Here is a 20,445-nt window from a genome sequence, read left to right on the forward strand (position 1 = left end):
AAGACCAGGTTCAAATCCCCACTTGGCCATGAGGGTCACTGGGTGGCTCCAAGTTAGCCACCAATTTGCAGCCAATAGGTTTGGCCTTTCTCTACCAGGAGAAACATGTCTAAAGGCACATAATGCAGGTTCATAAAATTATTTATGGTGTGAAGACCATTTGAGGATGAGTGAGAAGTTTTTTTTCTTCACTCCAAATGCTAGAATTCAGTGTCACCACTTTACAAAGAGGAGCATAAATAGGCAAGAAAATAAGCACAACACAATTAACACACACTGCTTTCTACAAATTTGATTAGTAATTGATTTGGGATAGACACAAAAAAGTACTTCTTCACACAATTTATAGAACTCACTAAAACAAGATTTTGTAACAGTCACTCAGGTATCTTTTAAATGGAGATCAGATAGACCCATGAGGATATGAATGGCTATTAGTCACATGGGTATATGGTATCTTCATGTTCAGAAGCATTATCCTTCCATTTTCATATCCAGCTTACATTCTTGGAAGCATCTTGCTGACTGCTGTTGGAAAGCAAGTTCTGGAGTAGATGGACCAAAGATCTGATCCAGAAAATATCTTAAGGAATTTTGTTGTCGTTTTCATTTTGTTGTTACATAGCTTTGCAGTAATAATGACACCCTCAGTTTTGCAGAGAATAGGAATAAATTCTTCTGTAGCTTATCAAAAACATCAAATTTCAAAGCAATATTGATGCCCTTTATCCACACACCTCCACTTGGAGATATTCAGCTCAAGATATCAGAAATAAAATTTAAGAAAACTTAACATATTAATACCAATTAACATATTAATTACCAATTTAATATTTAAGTGTGTGCGCACTTTCAGCAATGGTTCTCCAAGTTAGTTAAGTGAAGCAGAGACATTAAAAAACTACAAAGAAAATTGTTAAAGGAGTCATTTCACATTATCGCCCTTCATTTTATTCAACCTATTTTATCCATCATTTACATTGCATAGAAAATAAAGCATATCCTGCTGGTTACTACAAGACAGTAATTTCATAAAGGGGTTCTTATAGTGCCTGACAGCAGGAGACAAGCTTAAGTGGTTTATTAAGTCATAGAAGCCAGACCACTGAATTCACAGAGGTAAATTCAGTCTCCTTGGAGCCTAGTTTTAGGCTTTACAACAGAGACCATTAATTTCACTAAATTGTGTTGAATTACATATTGTAGGCTTGTAAAGAAAACTTGAATGAGCACAGCCTTTAAGAACCTAAACAACTAATTTCCTTTGGCATGTTGAGCCAAGCTGAGATGGAAGTCCCTTGGAAGCAAAGTCAACACTTAAATGTTTTACAGCCTAAATGGTTTTAGAGAATTTTCAGTCTAACCCATTTGAAGAGCATAAATATGAACAGACCTGTTGCTCAGACTGAGAAGTATTTGAAGGGGAGTTTCTTCCAGCACCATCTGCATCATCAGCTTCTTCATCAGAAATCTTGAACTCAAGGTCTTCTGTGTAACGCTTTCTCTTAACCTGCCTGCTAGAGCGCCTCTTCTGAAAAAGGAAAAAACATCCTGCATTGTAAAATTTCATCCTATTGAATAGCAGGACTATAGTCCTCGAGAGAGAAATCTATTCCCCTTTGAAAGCAGAGGGAAAGAAGGAATTCAAGGGCCTTATCACAAAAGCAGGTGCCCCACCCATTGTACAGAATAGGAAATGATTCTGCTTTTCATTATGAAGCACAATTAAAAATTTGCAGTAAATCAAATAAAAATACAGTGGTGCCTTGACTTACGAATTTAATCCATTCTGAAGGCACCTTCGTAAGTCAAAAAATTCGTAAGTCGAAAAACGCCATTGGAAACGCGATTTCCCATAGGAATGCATTGAAAACGGAATAATTCGTAAGTCGAAGCAACCCTATCTAAGTCAAAAAATCCCTATCTAAAACCGCCGTGGGTTTTTTCCGGATGTCGAGACATTCGTAAGCGCACGGCCATTACTCCCCCATTCGTAAGTCGAAAAATTTGGTTGTCGAGTCGTTTGTAAGTCGAGGTACCACTGTAGAAGAAATATATACTAGATGCCACAGGTGGAAGAGCACAACAGGAAAGAGGCCAGAGTGTGCCTCCTGGAGAAATTTCGCTTTAGAAGATTCCATATAGAGATTTTCATGCTACCAATTAACAAGAAATATACCAAGTAAGTTAAAGTATTATTTGCTCAGTGGTAGGACATTAGACTGGAATGCTGCATCCAATCTCTGGAGAGATTAGAAAAATGATTTTGATGGTCTGCACAAGAAGATTTAGGGAACCAGAATGTTTACTGGTATCCCTGGGGAATAGGGGTGCCAACTTGAATACAATATTATGGGGGCCAGCGCCGTCTTAAGCGCCCCTGTCGCCATGGTGCGCCGGATCTCTCTGGCGCCCTTCCGCCCCGTTTCGCAGCGCGGTGGGAGGGTGGGCGCGGCTGCGCAGCGGGCAGGCACAGCGCTATCTCTCCGGATCCCTCCCGCCCCGTTCCCCAGCGCGGTGGGCTGGTGGGCGCCGCGCGCAGCGGATCGGCCGGCCAGCGGGCGGGCGCAGCTCGCTGCGCCACCGGGGGTCTACGAAGAGCCGGCCCTGATGGGGGCCCAAGTAAGTCTTGCTCTGCATAATCGATCACATGACGCAGTTCATGCCCACCTCCATAAACTATTTTATTGTGGGGGCTGAAGCCCCCAGGGCCCCTAGAAGTTGGCTCCTATGATGGGGAATTTCCCAGAAGTTTAGGCTAGGGATCTTATTGAAATCCTAGCTGGCTCTTGAATCAGGAGATGAGTAGAGCTATCAGTATGATCGCTCCTGAATGTCTTCAGCAAAGTCATAGTGTTAATTCAGCTTTTTTGTATTAGGATCTGAGGGTTATAAAATGACAAAGTCAACAAATGGAGCACAGGTGGCAGGAAAAAATCAGGATGAATGTGGCCAAACACAGGCTGGATTCGATCATACATACTACTATGTGGCACTGACGATGGGAATGAAAGCCTGCTTTTCTGCCACCACTGCATCCTCACAGTGTTGGTCAAAGTAGCTGTTTTAAGTGACCAGATGCCTGGTTAACGCAAGAGCAACAAAATTAATATCTAGGACCCTTAAATAATCAATGTGCCTCCTTTTTGCAATTTGCAGAAGAAAACTATTAGTATGGTCAGAACCCAATAGGGATGCAGCCAGACCACTATGTGGTCCTGCTATTATTATTATTATTATTATTATTATTATTATTATTATTAGTTTGTGTGGCCTGAGGATGTTGACAAGCTACTTGGAGCATTGAAATCAATCACCTGGCACATTGAATTCTTGCTCATCTTTGCTAATAAAATCTGCTAAGACTGGGTATCTATACAGACCCTGTTAAGGAACTATGTAGTTTGTTTACTTATTTATTTAAGTACTTAGATATTTACTAAATATTGCTAATCTAGCCCATTAGTTCATCTCGGGATGGCAAACAGCAACAATTCTTGCAAACCAAAAATACAAATATAATAATTTGTAATAGCCATATTCATAATAGCCATAATCAGCATAAAAATATTCAACACCAATGAATAATATAAGCAGGTCAAACACTGAACCACCCCCCATATGACTCAAATGCCCGAGTAAAAAGCCAGGTTTTAACTTAGTGGTGAAATATAGCCAACAACAGGGACAGCTGGGCCTCCAAGGCAAGAACATTCCGTAGCAGGGTCACTACAGCAAAAAGAACTCTCTGTTACAGCTCCCAGAGGTGGGGTGTGAGTAGGGGCACCAGCAGGCCATAATTCTTGGGCAGGAATATATATGTGGAGGTGTTCCCTCAGGTACTGAGGTCCCAAGCTATTTAGTCTAAGCAGCTTCACTATTGCCTTGAATGCAAACTGGAAGCATATTGGCAGCCAGTGCAGCTTCTTTAGGGCTGGTGGTCCTATGATATGCCTCAAAGGTTGAATCAAGGAGCAGATTACATACTTGTTCCTTCAGGAGAAATGCAACCAGGTCTAATTCCAGCTACCAGTGGTAAAATCATTATAAAGAAGACAAATTTCCGTTCCGTTCCTATACCAGAGGCTTTCAGGGTGCCTCGAGGTTCTACCTTGTTCCCCATGGTTTGTCAACATCTATACCAGAGTTGGGGAACCTGTAACCCTGCAGATATTGTTGCAATACAGCAACTCCCTATGAAGAGGCAGGTGTGCAACTTGGGGCTGCTCCTGGATTAGCCACCTTCCATGGAGGCACCAGTGGCAGGAGGGGACAGGACCATTCTGCATTTCATTAACTGCTGTGCTTCAGATTTACTGGTCATTTTACAGGATGCATGGATTTTAAAATAGCTATTTTTATATATTATCACATTTGATTTTAGAACTGTAAATAATCTTGGGAGAGCATTTATATCCTGAAAGTTGGTTTAGAAATCTTTTTATAAACCGCCTGGTCATTGATCACTATTGTATTCCCATTTTTCCAAGTGTTGCCCAGTTTCAAATATAAATTTGTATATACTGCTGCATTTTTAGAATAAAAACGGAGAATGTTGAATTCTGCATTCAACACTACTTTTTGAACAGCGCCAATAGCCAATTTTGAAGCCACCTAACTTAGAAGCATATTGTCTCCTGAAACTTGGTGACTGGAGATGGAGAGACCTTGGTTGTAAGTGTTTCACTTCAAAACTGCTGCTGCTTTTCCTTAGGGCAAAGAAGAGGAAATAAGAGATATACAGTGGTACCTCAGTTGTTGAACGTGATCCATTCCAGAAGACAGCTTGACTTTCGAAACGTTTGACAACTGAGGCGCAAAGGGCGGCCGACAAAGTCAATGGAGGAAAAAAAAAAAAGCAGCGGAAGCCGTTCAACTTCCGAGGCGCGTTTGAAAACGGAAGCAATTACTTCTGGATTTTCAGCGTTCAGCTTCCGAAACGTTCGGCTTCTGAGATGCTCAAAAACCGAGGTACCACTGTACAATCTTTGGATCTATTAAAAAGCTTGAGGTCCCGTGTCTAACTTGCATCTTTATAGATGATACAGAGTAACTGAAAAGACTCTGAAGTTGAGGATCGTTCTTGAACAAGACTTGGAAAGAGAGAATTGGTTTCTGACTCACTAAATTTTTAGGAATATTTGAGAGTGTCAACCAAAATATATATGAAGTGACAGTAGGCATTATATACTTGGATTTTGAAAAAGCTTTTGGCAGAACCTCTCATCAAAGGCAAGTAAGATAATTTAGTTAAACAGAAAGAGAACAAGTCCTCTTATTGATTAGAAATTGTTTAAAAATGTGATGCAGAAGGTAGAAATAATAGGAGAGGAGGAAGCACAGCGGCTCCCTTCCAGAATCCTAGCAGTGCTAGAGCTCAAGGCTCACTGTTGCTTTTTCTCTTAACACTAAGCCATAGTTCAGTGTTATTTCTAAATGAGGCCATTGTGTTCTATAATTATGCATGAAAATATAACCAGTGGTATTACCTGAACTCCTGCATCATCTTCTTCTTCAGGATGTGGTGATCCTGGTGGTGTTTTTTCTAAATCTGAGTTTTCAGAACCTTCTTTTCCCTTGTTGACCTTTTTCTTCACAGCACTGGATTCCAATTCCGGTTTCTTGTTACTAAAACATGAGTGGTTGAATAAACAAAGCTTTTTACACCACATGGAATGGAACACACTTGAAGCCATTTCATCATATCTACCTCAATAACTCCAACCCAATTCAAAAATTTAAAACTGTATTAAATGCATCCTATTACGACTACCTGTTAAATTTCTGCAATATACTTTTCTACTAGCTTCATCCAGTAGAACACAAAACTTAAAAGAAAAAAGCATGCTAGCTCAACAGCCAGTGCCTATTAGACACACAGGAGCTTAGAGTGGGATGATTTATAACAGTATTCAAACGACCAATCTTGGATATATTAGTGATTAAATTACACAAAACCAGTGTATGTTAAGGGCTTGTGTTCTTGTTTTTTCTTTTATAAGTTCATCTTTCTAAAAGTAGGAATCATACCACAGCACGTGCCTTGGCATTAAAATGGGGGAAAGGACAGAGTTGGATGACATGCAGGAAAATCCTGCCCTAGTAAAGAAAGTCTCCTAAAACCAGTGAGGTTTGAGGGCTATACACTCACTCTGACCTCGGAATGCTGGCAGCAAGCAGGTAGATGTCTTTACTTGCCAGAATGGGGTTAGGTGCTTCCCCTTCAACATATCAAAGCCATGCTAGAATCCAAAGCTACCATTATCTTCAACTTGAGGTTATGGAATACCATATGCACAATGTGTAAAACAATAAAGAAATAAAATTCTGAGTCAGCTCAATGTGAATGTTGGGAGTATTTTCTATGGAAGCAGCTTTCCTATCAAAAATCTTGTGAATACTCAGGTGTCATTCCTCTGATACATTTTGCAATTCTCATTCTCTCTCTCTCTCTCTCTCTCTCTCTCTCTCTCTCTCTCTCTCTCTCACACACACACACACACACACACACACACACAAACACAGGTTCTTGTGTGTAAAAGTGCAACTGTATCAGGAAGATGAAATGACATACATATCCAATATTCACTTCTGTCCCCCTTTCTGCCAAATATATTTGTGGCTTTTAACCTAAATACTCAAAATTAACATCAGAAGAAAAATAAGAGGAGATATCTGAACATTTATAAAATGAAAACATTGTGTTTCATATAAAGGTATATAACATGAGCTACCTTAATTAAGTGCTTCATTTCTTTTTTAATATAGCAGTTGAAGAATACAGATTTTAAATATTTGTTATTTCAAAAACAATATATGCACACCCACACAAAGTCTATGAGAACCTGGCCTTTCTAAGAATGTTTGATATCTTTAGAAGGGATACAAGACAATTTTTTAAATCAATCTGTACAACAGTTCCTTTTGCAACTGCCCTAGTGTGTATACTACACATGGACAGAAGTCTCCCCTACTATGAGGCTCCATTTCCAGCATTTATTTCCGCTCTAACTGCCACAAATTATACAATACTACAGCTGAACACTGGGCCCCTTTCCTTTCATCTGCACGCCAAGAGCAATCAGATTACCCTGGTAACCAGCGGTCACATGACCAGCACCTGCTCTTTTGGCTGGATGCCACTGACTAAAGCCATCTGCTTCCCTCAATCAGCTTTCAAACATTCTCAACACCTGCGCTGCAGCATTTTGTGGTTTCTTTTATCAAATCAGTGCAAAACTGCTTCCCAAACTTTACATATTTCTCAAATTTGTTTAAATCAAAGGTAAGCCTGTCGTAGTTGAGCTGCTGCCAGGTAAAGCAAGTTGACAGGCTAGTGCTTTTTGCTGGTGACCTCTATAAATCAGAGCTAAGCATACCATTTAATTTAATAACAGTTAGTGTACCCTGGGTGCACTACTGCATTTGAGTAACTAGCGTAACATATTGAAGAACAGCACAGGGCAGGTTTGATAAAATGTCAATTTGCTGAAAGGCTAGAAAGTGCTAATGATTCTTTTCTATTGTTCAGGACATAAAGAATCTCCAAGTGCTTGCAACATAGGAGGTTTCATGCAAGCCACATAGTGAAATTTAAGCAGAATATCTGTATATTCAGAAAGCTTCCTCCCCTCTAGCTAGCTAGTAAAAGGTAAGAGTATGAACTAAAATATTTTCATCACTGGCAACCTACCTCAAGTGTAGATGGACTTCAGTTCTGCAGAATCTACTTTTTTTTTTTACCAGAACATCAACATCCACCATCCATAGCGAAGTGCACAATATTGGCTCAGGGGGACAGGCATACAATTAAAAAGCAGGGTGCCTTCAAACACATGTTCAGCCCAGGAATTTGTTTTCGTTCACAGGACTGAGCTCTATCCTTTCACACAAAAATTCAATCCTAATTTCTGCAGCTTTATTCATTTCAGCAGCCTATTTTTTTTGTTTCTGCTTCATTGTTGCTTTTGTTGACTGACTGAAAGTTGGGAATCTTTATAAATCTATTGCAAGCCATCCAGTAGATGCTGATTTACAGGTACCTTCTGCTCGTCCATGACCTATGTAATTCAACTTTCCTCCCTATGCAGTATTCTGACATGGGACTTCCAATAGTTGTTATATTCCTTCTAAACAGAAGCACAAACACACAGTATTCGTACGAGAGGCAAGACAACATACCTAGAATCCAATTCATTTCGACTCGAAATTTGTTTAATAAAATATTCAGCAAATTAAAGGAAACAATTTATTACGGATTGTCTGCATTCTGTAGCAGGCAGTTTAGAAAGAAAAGTTGAAGATATGCTCTGTCTCAGCTTCAGGAGCATTTACATCACTGGTCTTCAGGTTGGTGATAAAACAATATAGATTTCACCTGCCGATTTGGAACATTAACTGTCTACAATGGGCAACAATTACTTATAGCCCAATTTCAAAGGCATCCTAAAGGTATTCACACCTACATTTACCTGCAGGTACTGCACATAACCCCCCCGCCCCCCAAAAAAACATAGCCATTATCTGCATGCACACAATAACTTTCATACACCTAATCATTGTATTCATAATTAGTACATTTGGGACAACTGGCGACTGCACTGCACTTAAAAGTATTAATTATTGTACAATAAATTATAGAGGGTAAATTACAAGTATTTTGAGAGCTGCTGTAGCAAGATACTTTGATGTTTCACACATGCACAGAATCAAGCCTAAGTTAAGACATCCTATGCAACATGGTATAATGATGTGGAATGGACAAAATAGCACACTAGTAAAATAAGTTACAGGTAGGTAGCCGTGTTGGTCTGAGTCGAAGCAAAATAAGAAAATTCCTTCAGTAGCACCTTAAAGACCAACTAAGTTTATATTTTGGTATGAGCTTTCGTGTGCATGCACACTTCTTCAGATACACTAGAAACAGAAGAGTATGTTTCTAGTGTTTCTAGTGTATCTGAAGAAGTGTGCATGCACACGAAAGCTCATACCAAAATATAAACTTAGTTGGTCTTTAAGGTGCTACTGAAGGAATTTTCTTATTTAGTAAAATAAGGTTAGAGATAAAGAAATACAGGGAACACTAAAAAGAATAGATAGCAACAACAGAAAAGGCTTCAATGGCAGGAACTACAAAAGCAACTACTGCCAAACATGCAGCTGAGACAGAAGCAACCAACAGGGCCAAATCAACCAATGCTGAAGCAGTAAAAGTAGCATTTGATGTAATTGGAGATATATTTGTTTACAAGCTTATCCTACAAATTTTCCACAGCTGGAGGACAGGCTACACTGCCATCATTATTTGTACATAAAAACAAAGAATTCACATATTAAAGAAGTTTATAATCACTAAATTAAACAAACAGGTGCTAAAACACAACACTCTTCACTGCTCAAACCCTGCCTTCAAAAGAATAGCCAACAAGTTTGAGAGTCTAGTTCGACACTCTCTCTCTCTCTCTCTCTCTCTCTCTCTCTCTCTCTCTGTGTGTGTGTGTGTGTGTGTGTGTGTGAATTCTACATTATTCAAGCCCTTACCAAGAGTAGCTCTCTATGAAACCTTGAGAACATCAACATCATCATCATCATTATTATTATTTCAGCTTATTAGTTGCTTAGTACAAAATCTTTATACCTATATACAGTACAGGAAACACCAATAGGCCAATAAACCTTGGACTTTGGCCATTGTGGTGGTGGGGGGGACGGGACTAATCAATTGTGGGTCTCCAATTGTGGGTCTTCTTCATCATGTAGTGGGGTTTTATTTCTTATGCTTAGATCAGGCATCCCCAAACTGTGGCCCTCCAGATGTTTTGGCCTACAACTCCCATGATCCCTAGCTAACAGGACCAGTGGTCGGGGAAGATGGGAACTGTAGTCCAAAACATCTACGAGGGCCGAAGTTTGGGGATGCCTGGCTTAGATGGTCAACATTCACCATCCATGCCAGTTTGAGGGGTGCCAACTTGAATAAAATATTTTTGGGGGGGGAGACAGATAAGCCCCACCCCACTTAATTGATCACAAGATGTGGTGTACTCACACCATTTGAATGGCACTGCAAATCAACTTTGTGGGGGCCTGGCACCCTGAAATAGTTTATGGGGGAGTGAGGGGACATTTACCCATAGGAGTTATCTTCTATGCTTGGGAAGTATGGGTACCTTGATTTATATAGGTGTGTTACCGCTTTGGGGGGGGGGTATATTGTATGCTGCATGCTGTAATACCCTGCTACTGTAATGGTCAGTGATGGTGAGATCGTCAGTAATGGTAATTATACTTCCAAAAAGCATTTTATAAAAAAAGACTTTGGGAAACTATGGTAGGGATAATCTCAGGAACAATGGGCTCGATATATACAGTCGTACCTTGGAAGTTGAACAGAACCCATCCCAGAAGTCTGTTCAACTTCTGAAATGCTTGGCTTCCAAAGTGCAGCTTCTGATTGGCTGCAGGAAGCTCCTGCAGCCAATCGGAAGCCATGGAAGCCCTGTCGAATGTTTTGGGGCACTCACTTCTGGGTTTGCAGTATTCAGGAGCTAGAACGTTTGACTCGCAAGGCATTTGGGAGCTGAGGTATGACTGTACATTAAGACCAGCACATTAAATTTTGCTGAGAACACTGTTAGTCAGAGGAGACCAAAATGTATAAAAAAGCAGCAAGCATTCTGTGTTAGATAGTGTGTGATCAGGCTTTTCCTAAGCCAAACCATGACTTAACACAGGGGTCGGGAAATCTTACCAGGCATGGGCCGGATCACTCCTGCAGAGATCCTCCGTGGGCCAGACCAGCACAGCATGATGCTGAAAATCGCACCTGCACATGTCCACAGCACCGGAAATCGCTTCTGCACATGCCCAGACGCCAAAAATCGTGCCTGTGCAGAAATGATTTCCAGTGTCTGGGTATGCGCAGAAGCAATTTCCGGAGCCACGGAAGAGAGTCCCCACACCATGCTGTGGCAGTTTAGCGCAGTGGGCGGGGATTCACTGAGTGGGCGGCTCAGTTCAGGGGCAGTTCGTGGGCCAATTAAATGGCCACATTCAGCCCATGGGCCTTAGGTTGCCGACCCCTGACTTAAGTGAGCAAATTGTTAGGATCTCTTACACGAGTAGGACCCTGGCAGAGACACATGCCCGACTGGCATGTTCCTTCCCTCCTGGTCGATCATTTGGGAGCTTCAAAAGCTTTCTCCAGCCCGAACATCACAGCGACTGATGCCAACTGACATCAGTACACTTATGGATCCGCAGAGTTTGCACAATTGCGTAACAGAACTCAACAGCACAGCATTTGGCTAATCTACATTTATTTATATAAAACAGCGTTTTTCAACCTTTTTTGGGCAAAGGCACACTTGTTTCATGAAAAAAATCACGAGGCACACCACCATTAGAAAATGTTAAAAAATTTAATTCTGTGCCTATATTACTGAGGTTATTAGCTGCTTGAGGTTATTATTGAGGTTATTACCCTGTTTCCTACATTTTAAGACACCGTCTTATATTTATTTTACCCAAGAAAATAAGCCTATGGCTTATTTTCGGGGGGTGTCTTTTTAAAAAATTTTTTACTGTAATTACCGCAGCCAGCGTTGCTGCTGCTGGGTCCCGGAGGCGGCCTGCTGGGTCGGTGACCAGCAGCGCTGCAGGGAGCGCCGGATTGAGGAGGCGGCCTGCCAGGTCGGCGCCCAGCTGCGCCGGTGCAGGACACGGGAGAGAGCAGGAGACTGAGCAGCCACTGCGGCATCGCGCTGCCAGAGACCCGCAGCCACTGAGGAGCTCGCGGTGCCGGGGCTTGCGGGTGGCTCTCGCCTTGCCGCCCTTTTTCCTGCTCCTGGGGGAGACGCGGCTTCCATCCCCCATTGCCAAGGAAACAGCCCGGGGGAGACGCCAGAGCTGAGGCACCCCCCGCCCGCGGATCCCGGGCGCCGCCCGCCTGTTGCCACAGAAAACGGCAATGCTTAGGGCCCCCCACTCCTCGCGCGAGGTGGAGTAAGGCCCCCCGAGCGGTCCAGGGCTCGCTTCCGAATGCGCAGGGACAGGGCTGCGCTGTTAAACTGTTTGCAAACTCCTTGCCCAAAAGAAAGCTGTCCTGCAGAGTGCCGGATCGAGGAGCCGGTCTGCAGAGTCAGCGCCCAGCAGTGCGGCACTGGATTGAGGAGGCAGTGCTTCGTGCGGAGCTGCTGGGCGCCGACCCTGCAGGCCGCTTCCTCAATCCGGTGCTCCGCGCGGCGCTGCTGGGCGCCGACCCGGTAGGCCGCCGGATCAAGGAAGCGGCCTGCCGGGTCGGCACCCAGCAGCTCCGCACGAAGCACCGCCTCCTCAATCCAGTGCCGCGGAAGCCGAATTCTGTGCGTTGTCTGCGACATGCACTGAATTGGAGTACTACAGATGTTTGGTCCAGGAAATCTGGGGTGATTGTAGCCAGCCCATCACTGTTTGGGGCGACAATCAACCATCTTTGAGACTGGCGGAGTCTGGACAGTTCAAAGCCAGAACCAAACACTTAGACATCCGCTTCCGAAACGTATGTCAGAGCATACAGGTAGGCTTGGTGAAGTTGAGGTATTGTCCAAGCCAAGAGAACCTAGCAGATGGGTTCACAAAACCCTTGAGTTTCCAACGGCATGGGGAATTCTGTGAAGGGTTGGTTTTGGGGTAAGTTTGGATACCCGCTATCCCCAGTGTTCAGGTGAGAGGGGGTGTGATGAGTAACAAGTAACTAAAGATTTTACTGTGTACTGTAGCACCTGACCACTGAGGAATATCATGTTACAGAATGTACCAGAAGTGTTTCTGTATGTAGCAGTTGGTTTCGTTTCTGCCTGGGAGACGGTCGCAAGATGTCTGCGCTCTCACCAGGTTGTTTGTTATTTTCTCTCTAGAATAAACTTAAGTAGTTATTAGAACACTTTGGACTCTGTGTGTTCTTAAGAGGCTTTTTATCCAACGGCTATACAAGCTTTCGCTGTGTGAGAAGAAGAACTCTGCTGTGTGTGTGTTTTACTGCCAGCCCGGTTCTACGTAAGCAGAGAAGCTGAGAGGAAGCGCGCCGGGCGATAATCAGAGGCTCCTAATTGAGTCATAAACAACTCAACGGAGCCCTATACCCGTCACATTCCCCGCAGAAGCGCTTCCCCCTGCTGGCGCCTGCCAGGTTCCTCTGGGAAGGAACCACACGTGCTCAGCCAGCCAGCCAGCCAGCCAGGGATCCTGCAGGCGCGACGCGGCGGCTCGCCACCCCACCACCGTCTTTTCCCCACGGCACACCAGGCAACATCTCGCGGCACACTAGTGTGCTGCAGAACAGTGGTTGAAAAACACTGATATAAAAACACGCACGGAGCACTGCAACATGGCTCCGTCTCTGTCTAGCGCCAGGCAGCAAAGAGAAAGAACAAAGGACAATAGTCCCACTTCAGGAAACACAGTAACACAAACATCCTGTCTCCGTCATTTCCCACTCTGTGGAATGAAAACATATATCATCATGTGATAGACAACAATCCCATGAATTCAGACACGGGGAATGAATCTCCAATACAAATATCTGGGCTCCTGGTGAGATTGCAGCCACTTCTCTCCAGTCTTTCGGCTGCTGTACCATGGTTTGACTTAGCATGTCACCCAAACCCAGGCTCATAGTTTAGTTCTTTCCAGAGAAATAACGAGTTGTAACCAAGGTTTGCCCTATGGTTTGAAGCTCATGGTCCGTCTGAGAGATCTAAACCATGAGACTGGATTAGGATGACACACTAAGTAATATAACTCAGCACAACAACAGAATGACTAGAGAGGAACAAAGCAGTGACAATCTCTCTGGAAGTCTGTACATTTTCTTGTTTGTGCTAAGCAGCTAAGCCATGGTTTGGTTCAGTATTGTGTATGAATGAGGACAGAATGATCTCCATCAGTTGAGCTGTTCAGTAATGGAACAGCCTCCCATGAGAGGTGGTGGACTCTCCTTCCTTGGAGATTTTTAAACAGAGGCTGGATGGTCATGGATGCTTTAGCTGAAATTCCTGCATTGCAGTGTGTTGGACTAGATGACCTTTGGGTCCCATTCCAACTCTATGATTCTATGAACCTCTGGAAAATCAAGTAAAGAAACACGTAAAACCTATTACTGTACAAGGACCAAACTCACAGGGGCTATCTATGACAGAGGGTTAAATAATTCACATTAAATGGAATTGATGAGAAGTTGTCCTATTCACAACGTGGCAATGTCAAGAGCAGATCCAGAACGAACCCACAAGATATAAGGTCAAGTTACAGAGAGAATAAATTTCATCAGTGTCAGGTATTCCCAGTTTTCCCCTCCCAACATATTAAAAAGCCTGACAACTATGATTACTTTAGAATGAGATTATCTAGAATTAGAAATCAGTTTATTTGCATACAGGCCCCAGTCAGATACACTGAATAAGCACCAATGAATAAGAAGCTGGATCAAATGAAAAATGGAACTATGGCTTCTAACAACCAGTCTTAGAAACTGATATATGAAAGCTAGGAGCTAAATGGCCCCTTAAACTTAGGTTATGAGCACAACGGAATGTCTAGGTACTTTTTGAAAAACAAGAATACAAAGCAGAAATGAATGAACAGCAGCTAAAATATTATGTTGATTTTTCACATGGTCTAGTCCTTCCCCAGCCCGCCCAGCCCCAATACCGTACTCAGAGCTCAGAAATTGCTCACACTAATGAAATTCCCTGTCGCAAAATGCGCCTAGAACAATGGGAATTTTGAACACTGTGGTAGTACTGAACTTAATGTCTCTTAAGCATCATTTCACACTTAAACATGATGATAATAAAAATAAGGATTTTATCTACAGGATAGATTTTACAAAAAACAACCAGAGTGCTGGCACTCTTTGGTTCCCTTCACACTTCACCAAGATGTACTGTACTTTATACCATAGAACAGGCATCCCCAAACTTCGGCCCTCCAGATGTTTTGGACTACAATCCCCATCATCCCTGACCACTGGTCCTGTTAGCTAGGGATCATGGGAGTTGTAGGCCAAAACATCTGGAGGGCCGCAGTTTGGGGATGCCTGTCATAGAATAACATATTAAAGGACACTGCAATGATACAGGTATACTAAGTGCATAGATCTTTCAGGCATCTTTTCAGAAGATTGGATAGCAGGTAGAGAGATGTACTTGAGATATTTTCACACACTCACTTATTCACACCTACCCCACAGCTATGTTAAAATCGTAGAGAAGCATAAGACTGTAAGTAGGATCCTGATGGATTGGACCAAAGGCCTATCTTTTCCAGTGTCCTGTTTCCCAGAGTGTTTAATTAGATGCCTATGAGAAGACTACAAGGAGGACTTTTTTTTAGTATGTATAACCTACTGTGGCGTGTTAGAGGAGGGATAGTACCTCTGGTGGGGAACATGTTGTGCTCCTTGTGGAGTAGTTTGTTGATCTTAGGTCCCCACCCTGCACTCAGGCCTCACCTGTGGCTCCTGGAAGCTGTCGGCATGTGACTGTGGCCACACCTCAGGAAATGGCTTCGACTGGCCGGCTAAACCAGGTGAGGGTAGCCAATGAGTCTCAAACCCTTGATGATTTAGGGACTTCCCTAGCGTGCGAAGACAGCTATTGTGATTAGTAACCCTTGGCAGCCTCATTTTCAATGAATTTGTCAGATCCCATTTTAAGGTCACTACTGACCAAGCATCTTCCATGAATACGTACGTGAAGGGCCCTGTTGACCAAGCATCTTCCATGAATACGTGAAGGGCCCTGTTTGCACCAATGCAAAGAGAATTCTGTGTTTTCACCAATTCAGAGCTCAGAATTATGTAAGCTAACTTAGTTTGCACAGCAATCTTATATTCACAGTCACATGCATACATTAAATTATATTTCTACCTATAAGCGTGTACTGTATTGGAATACTAACTTTTTATAGGAATAGACTATGAGTAGGAAAGTTTTTGAACAGTGTGGAAAACTCTCTCAGAATTCCCAAGTGCTCTGCTTCCTCCTCCCACTGTTGGAAGGGACCCTGAGGATGATCTAGTCCAACCTCCTGCAGTGCAGGACTCTTTCACCCAATGTGGAGCTTGAACCCATGACATTAAGAGTCTCATGCTCTACCAACCGAGCTCTCCCACACTGAGTTATCCCAGAAAATGAATTCGACAAAATTACCTGGTCCACCTTTCACTACGTAAATCTATAGACACACATTACTTCACTTTCCATCCTACGGGTGAAAAGGGAAAGAGACCCTTCAAGTGCAAAAACAGCAGCAAGCCTACTAGCTTTCCCCAAGCAAAAAGGAAAATGCTCTTCTTTCTCCCTTCCTCTAAAGTTGTCTAGGGTTGCATGTCCTTAACCTTCATGGACCACTGGACCAGCTATATAAGCTTTCTATTGAAACTTCTGCAGCCCTTCTGAGGCAGTAACTATCAGCTTATTGGCACATACAAAACCACATACTTCTCAATACAGAAGACCACTCAACCAACTCAGTTCTTGGCTGCAATGAAATGCACAGTTGGAAGACTTACTAAAATGAACATTTGGGATACACAACGGGCAGCAGAATTATACAATTTGCAATCCCTGTTTATATAAATCAATGTTGGATATTTAGTTACGCATGTCTCATTGAGTTGCAAAACACCATTGAGAAAGGATGCTTCAGTCTGATCACCAATTGTCCTAAAATTGTGGACAAACTTTTTCTTAGTTTTGAGTTTCACAGTAATTATTTCCTATATTACCTCTGCAATTAGATACTATAAGAAAAATGTGGTGTGACAAACACCAAGGAAAACCACAAGAGTTTACTTTCCCAGCATGCTTTAGTTGGGTTCCAGCATAGGTCCCAATTTGGTCTGTGTGGCTGTTTTCCTCAAACCATGTCCAACTGCCATAATATGTGAAATATGGTTGCCAATGAACAATCAGAAGCCTTAAGAAAACTAGCACTGATCAACTGTAATATCATTGGGAACTCCATAGCAAGGGTGATTCCAGTAGGCTTCTTGTGAGCGATGAGCAGCTGATTGGCACTTGCAGCAAGAACATTAAGAAAAGACTGCTGGACCAGAACAACGGCACATCTAGTCCAACATCCTGTTCTCACAAGGGCCAAACAGGTGCAATCAGGACCTGCGCCAAAGAGCATTCTCCCCTCCTGTGGTTTCAAGCACTGGTATTCAGAATGATATTGCCCTGAACTGTGGAGGTAGAGTATAATCATCATGTCTAGTAGTCTTAACCTCCATGTATTTCTCTAATCCTCATTTAAAGCCATCCAAGTGGGTGGGCATCACTTTTTCCCATGGGTGACTGGGATCTGCACTTACTGGGGCTTGCTGTAAGCACAAGTATCCCTTTGCATTGCTGGCTTAAATTCCAGGTGATTATGCAAAGGCTCTTCCTCTGTAGGAGGAGCTCAAGCAGCAGCCACAAAGTAACTGTTTTCACTTTAAAGTCATCTGATAGCATAGTGACTAACAGATGGGGGACCTCATCCACCTGACAAAATGGCTCTGTTCAGGACAGTTATGTTCCCCGCCCCTAGTCTACATGAACTTTCAGTGCATACTCTCCATGCACTGGTCTTTTCCAGACCACCTTGGAGATGCCAGAGCCTGAATCTAGAACATATGCTCTACCACTGAGTTGTGTTCTTTCCCCCTAAAGCATCTTTCGGTTGTAATTCATTAGGATTACTGCTGTAATTCATTAGGATTACATGTATGCTCACTTAACTCTTCTACAGAATATTGGAATAATCATAAGCATAAAGCAGGGCTTACATATTTTTATATACCAATAATAATTACAACCAAAGTATTTCTCATTCAAAGATCAATATATTATAAACGATTCCCTCCTGTCATGCAGAAGACACAATGAGGCGGCTTCATATGCACAAAGTAACATTCAGAACTGTCCAAAAGATCCTGCTGCCATGTATATCAAACTTCTTCCTGCCCTCTTCCACAGCCATACTAGGCAGACCCCCTGACCAACCCTTACATACAAGTTGCTCCCGTAGGGGGAGAAGGGCCGTTTTTAATTCAGGGTAGTCTCTGTCAAGGTGTACGATACTAGAAGGATCAATAATTCAACAGGATGTGTCCTAGGGGCTGAGCGGAAGCGAAGTAAGTCAACTGCCACCTTCAAGGACACATCCTTACAAGCTGGTGAAAGACTTCAGACACAGCTGTGCACCTGCACTTCGCTACCCATGCAAAGAACTGCCTCACACCCTTAGTTATGCTATGGTGCTTAGAATTTATCCTTAGCTGAATTTTAGTATTCTTATTATTTTTCTCTGTAGCATTGCAGCTTATCAAGAAAATAAATAATTGGTCTGATCAGTTCAGTAACTGGTTCTTGGCAGATTAATGATTTAGCCTATTGATTAACCTAAAATCTTGATTCAATTATGAGTTTCTTAGCCTTTGGCACTACCTGGCATATAAAAACAAGTTTTTCTCACAGATGTTACACTGCTTTCAACAGTTTCCATTAATTCAGTAAGCTAGCATTAGTACAGGCTTTAAAATGTGCACTTATAAATAGGTTTAAAACCCATGATTAACAGTACGCTTTTAATTTGTTCATGCTACCTGTATAATGGTTCAGGGTGTTTTCCAATAGGCCTAAGCTTTCATTAGCTATTTCCCTTCTCTATCAGACAATACACGGTGTTAACAATAGAACACTTAATTACAGAGTAAGTACAGCAACACACTCATGCAGCCAAGAGGTAGGCCCTGGAAGTAACAGATATAAAGCTTCTTCCATAGATGCAGCCAATAGAAAGTTCTGAAATTCCACACAAACTTTGACAGGGTGACACAAAGCAACCTCATTTTAGGATACCTTTTGTATTTAGAAAGACAAATAAACAGTCAAGTTTGCATGTTATTATTTCTGTTTGTATTTTTAAAATATAAAGTATATAAATATTTTAAATAAAAGAAAGAATGAAATAAATAAAAATAATTTCAAGGGCATCATTCATTGGGATGAAATATCATATCCCTTCCCCTCAATACAAGATTAGGCCCCAAAACTGACAGTTTTCCTCATGGTGTCAATGTAGGTGCAAGAAAAGCTGTTTGTGCCAAATTCATTAAACTTGTTTTTTTTCCAAGGCAACTATAAAGTCTTATTGATGTTTTCCCATTCTACTATATAGGTTCTTCCATTCAAAGGGTGGACAACCCAGCTATTAAGCTCTTTGTCTCTAAAATCATCGCCCAAATACTCTACCCGGCTGAGATATGGGGAATTGATGTCAAATCTGAAATAGAGGTCCTGCAAAATAACTTTATGAGGCAGATTTTGGGGCTTCCCTGCGGGACACTGGAAGCGCACCTCAGAGCTGAGTTGGGCCTTCCCTCGCTGGCCGCCAGAATTGATCTAGCCCATCTGAGATACTGGCGCAGGCTAAATACCTTCGAGGATCATACCCTTACTAAGCTCTGCTGGTTAGAGCAACTAAGGACAGAGGGCTGGGCACAAAAGTTCCAAAATAAACTTAGGGTTTATAATCTCCAAATGGAGAACTACTTAGCCCTTAGCCCACGTGACCTTAGAAATTAAATTTTTGATCAGGATGCCAACCAAGACAGAGCATCCATCATTGCTGCCCACTACTCTACTTGGTACCCCCAAATTAAGACCAATCATTCAGGGCCCTGTTACTTTGAGATTCTGACTTTCCCACAATTACGCAGATGCTTAGTAGAACGAAGATTTCAACAGATGCCCTGGGCATATTTAGAGGGGAGATACTGGGGAATTACTTGTATGGATCACAAATGTATTCATGGATGCAATCAGGCAGAGGACATCACACACCACCTGCTGACTTGCCCCTTGTATACAATGCCCATTTATATTGCCAATTCTTAATTGGCTTCCAGGACAATCTGCAAAGGAAGTGACAGTTGAACTCCTAGCAGATAAACATCTAAATATTACACACCAGATAGCCAAATTTGCACTGGCCGCTAAGAAGCTCTGTTCCAGCTATGTGAATGCACGCCAAACTTAAGTCCTAAGGTTGTATATTTCTTTTTATATTGTAAACTGCGATTATGTGTATGATTTTAGATGAAAGTTTCCTTTTATTCTCTGTTGTCCATTGTAAAGGCCTTTGGCTATATACAATAAATGGTAAAAGGCCTTTGGCTATATACAATAAAAATTGATTGATATTAATGTTTAGTGACACAGAGGATAGAATTTCATCTACTGGCTGCATTCCAATTCTCCAAGAGTTGACTTCACTTAAGACTTATAATCATGTTTCTAAGGTAAGGAGTTGGGTAGATTATGCTAGTTTCCTTAGTTGTCTTTTGTATTAGCTATGCACACCACAGATTAGAGCAAGTACATATTAGTTCACATAAATCAGCAGAATCTGAAACCG

General features: G+C 42.3%; 1 protein-coding gene across 6 annotated transcripts in view; it reads right to left on the bottom strand.

Annotated features, from left to right (window-relative positions):
• CHD7 (chromodomain helicase DNA binding protein 7) overlaps positions 1 to 20,445 on the bottom strand; it is a 143,756-nt gene that overhangs the window by 58,632 nt on the left and 64,679 nt on the right. For all 6 annotated transcript variants that reach the window (XM_035126213.2, XM_035126212.2, XM_035126209.2 and 3 more), the window contains exons 5-6: positions 5,490 to 5,628; positions 1,394 to 1,531 (exon numbers count right to left, since the gene is read on the bottom strand). In XM_035126213.2, coding sequence (XP_034982104.2) covers positions 1,394 to 1,531; positions 5,490 to 5,628 — 277 coding nt within the window. The remainder of the gene's footprint in view (positions 1 to 1,393; positions 1,532 to 5,489; positions 5,629 to 20,445) is intronic.

The sequence above is a fragment of the Zootoca vivipara genome, chromosome 8 (genome assembly GCF_963506605.1).
Source record: "Zootoca vivipara chromosome 8, rZooViv1.1, whole genome shotgun sequence".
Taxonomy (NCBI): Eukaryota; Metazoa; Chordata; class Lepidosauria; order Squamata; family Lacertidae; genus Zootoca; species Zootoca vivipara.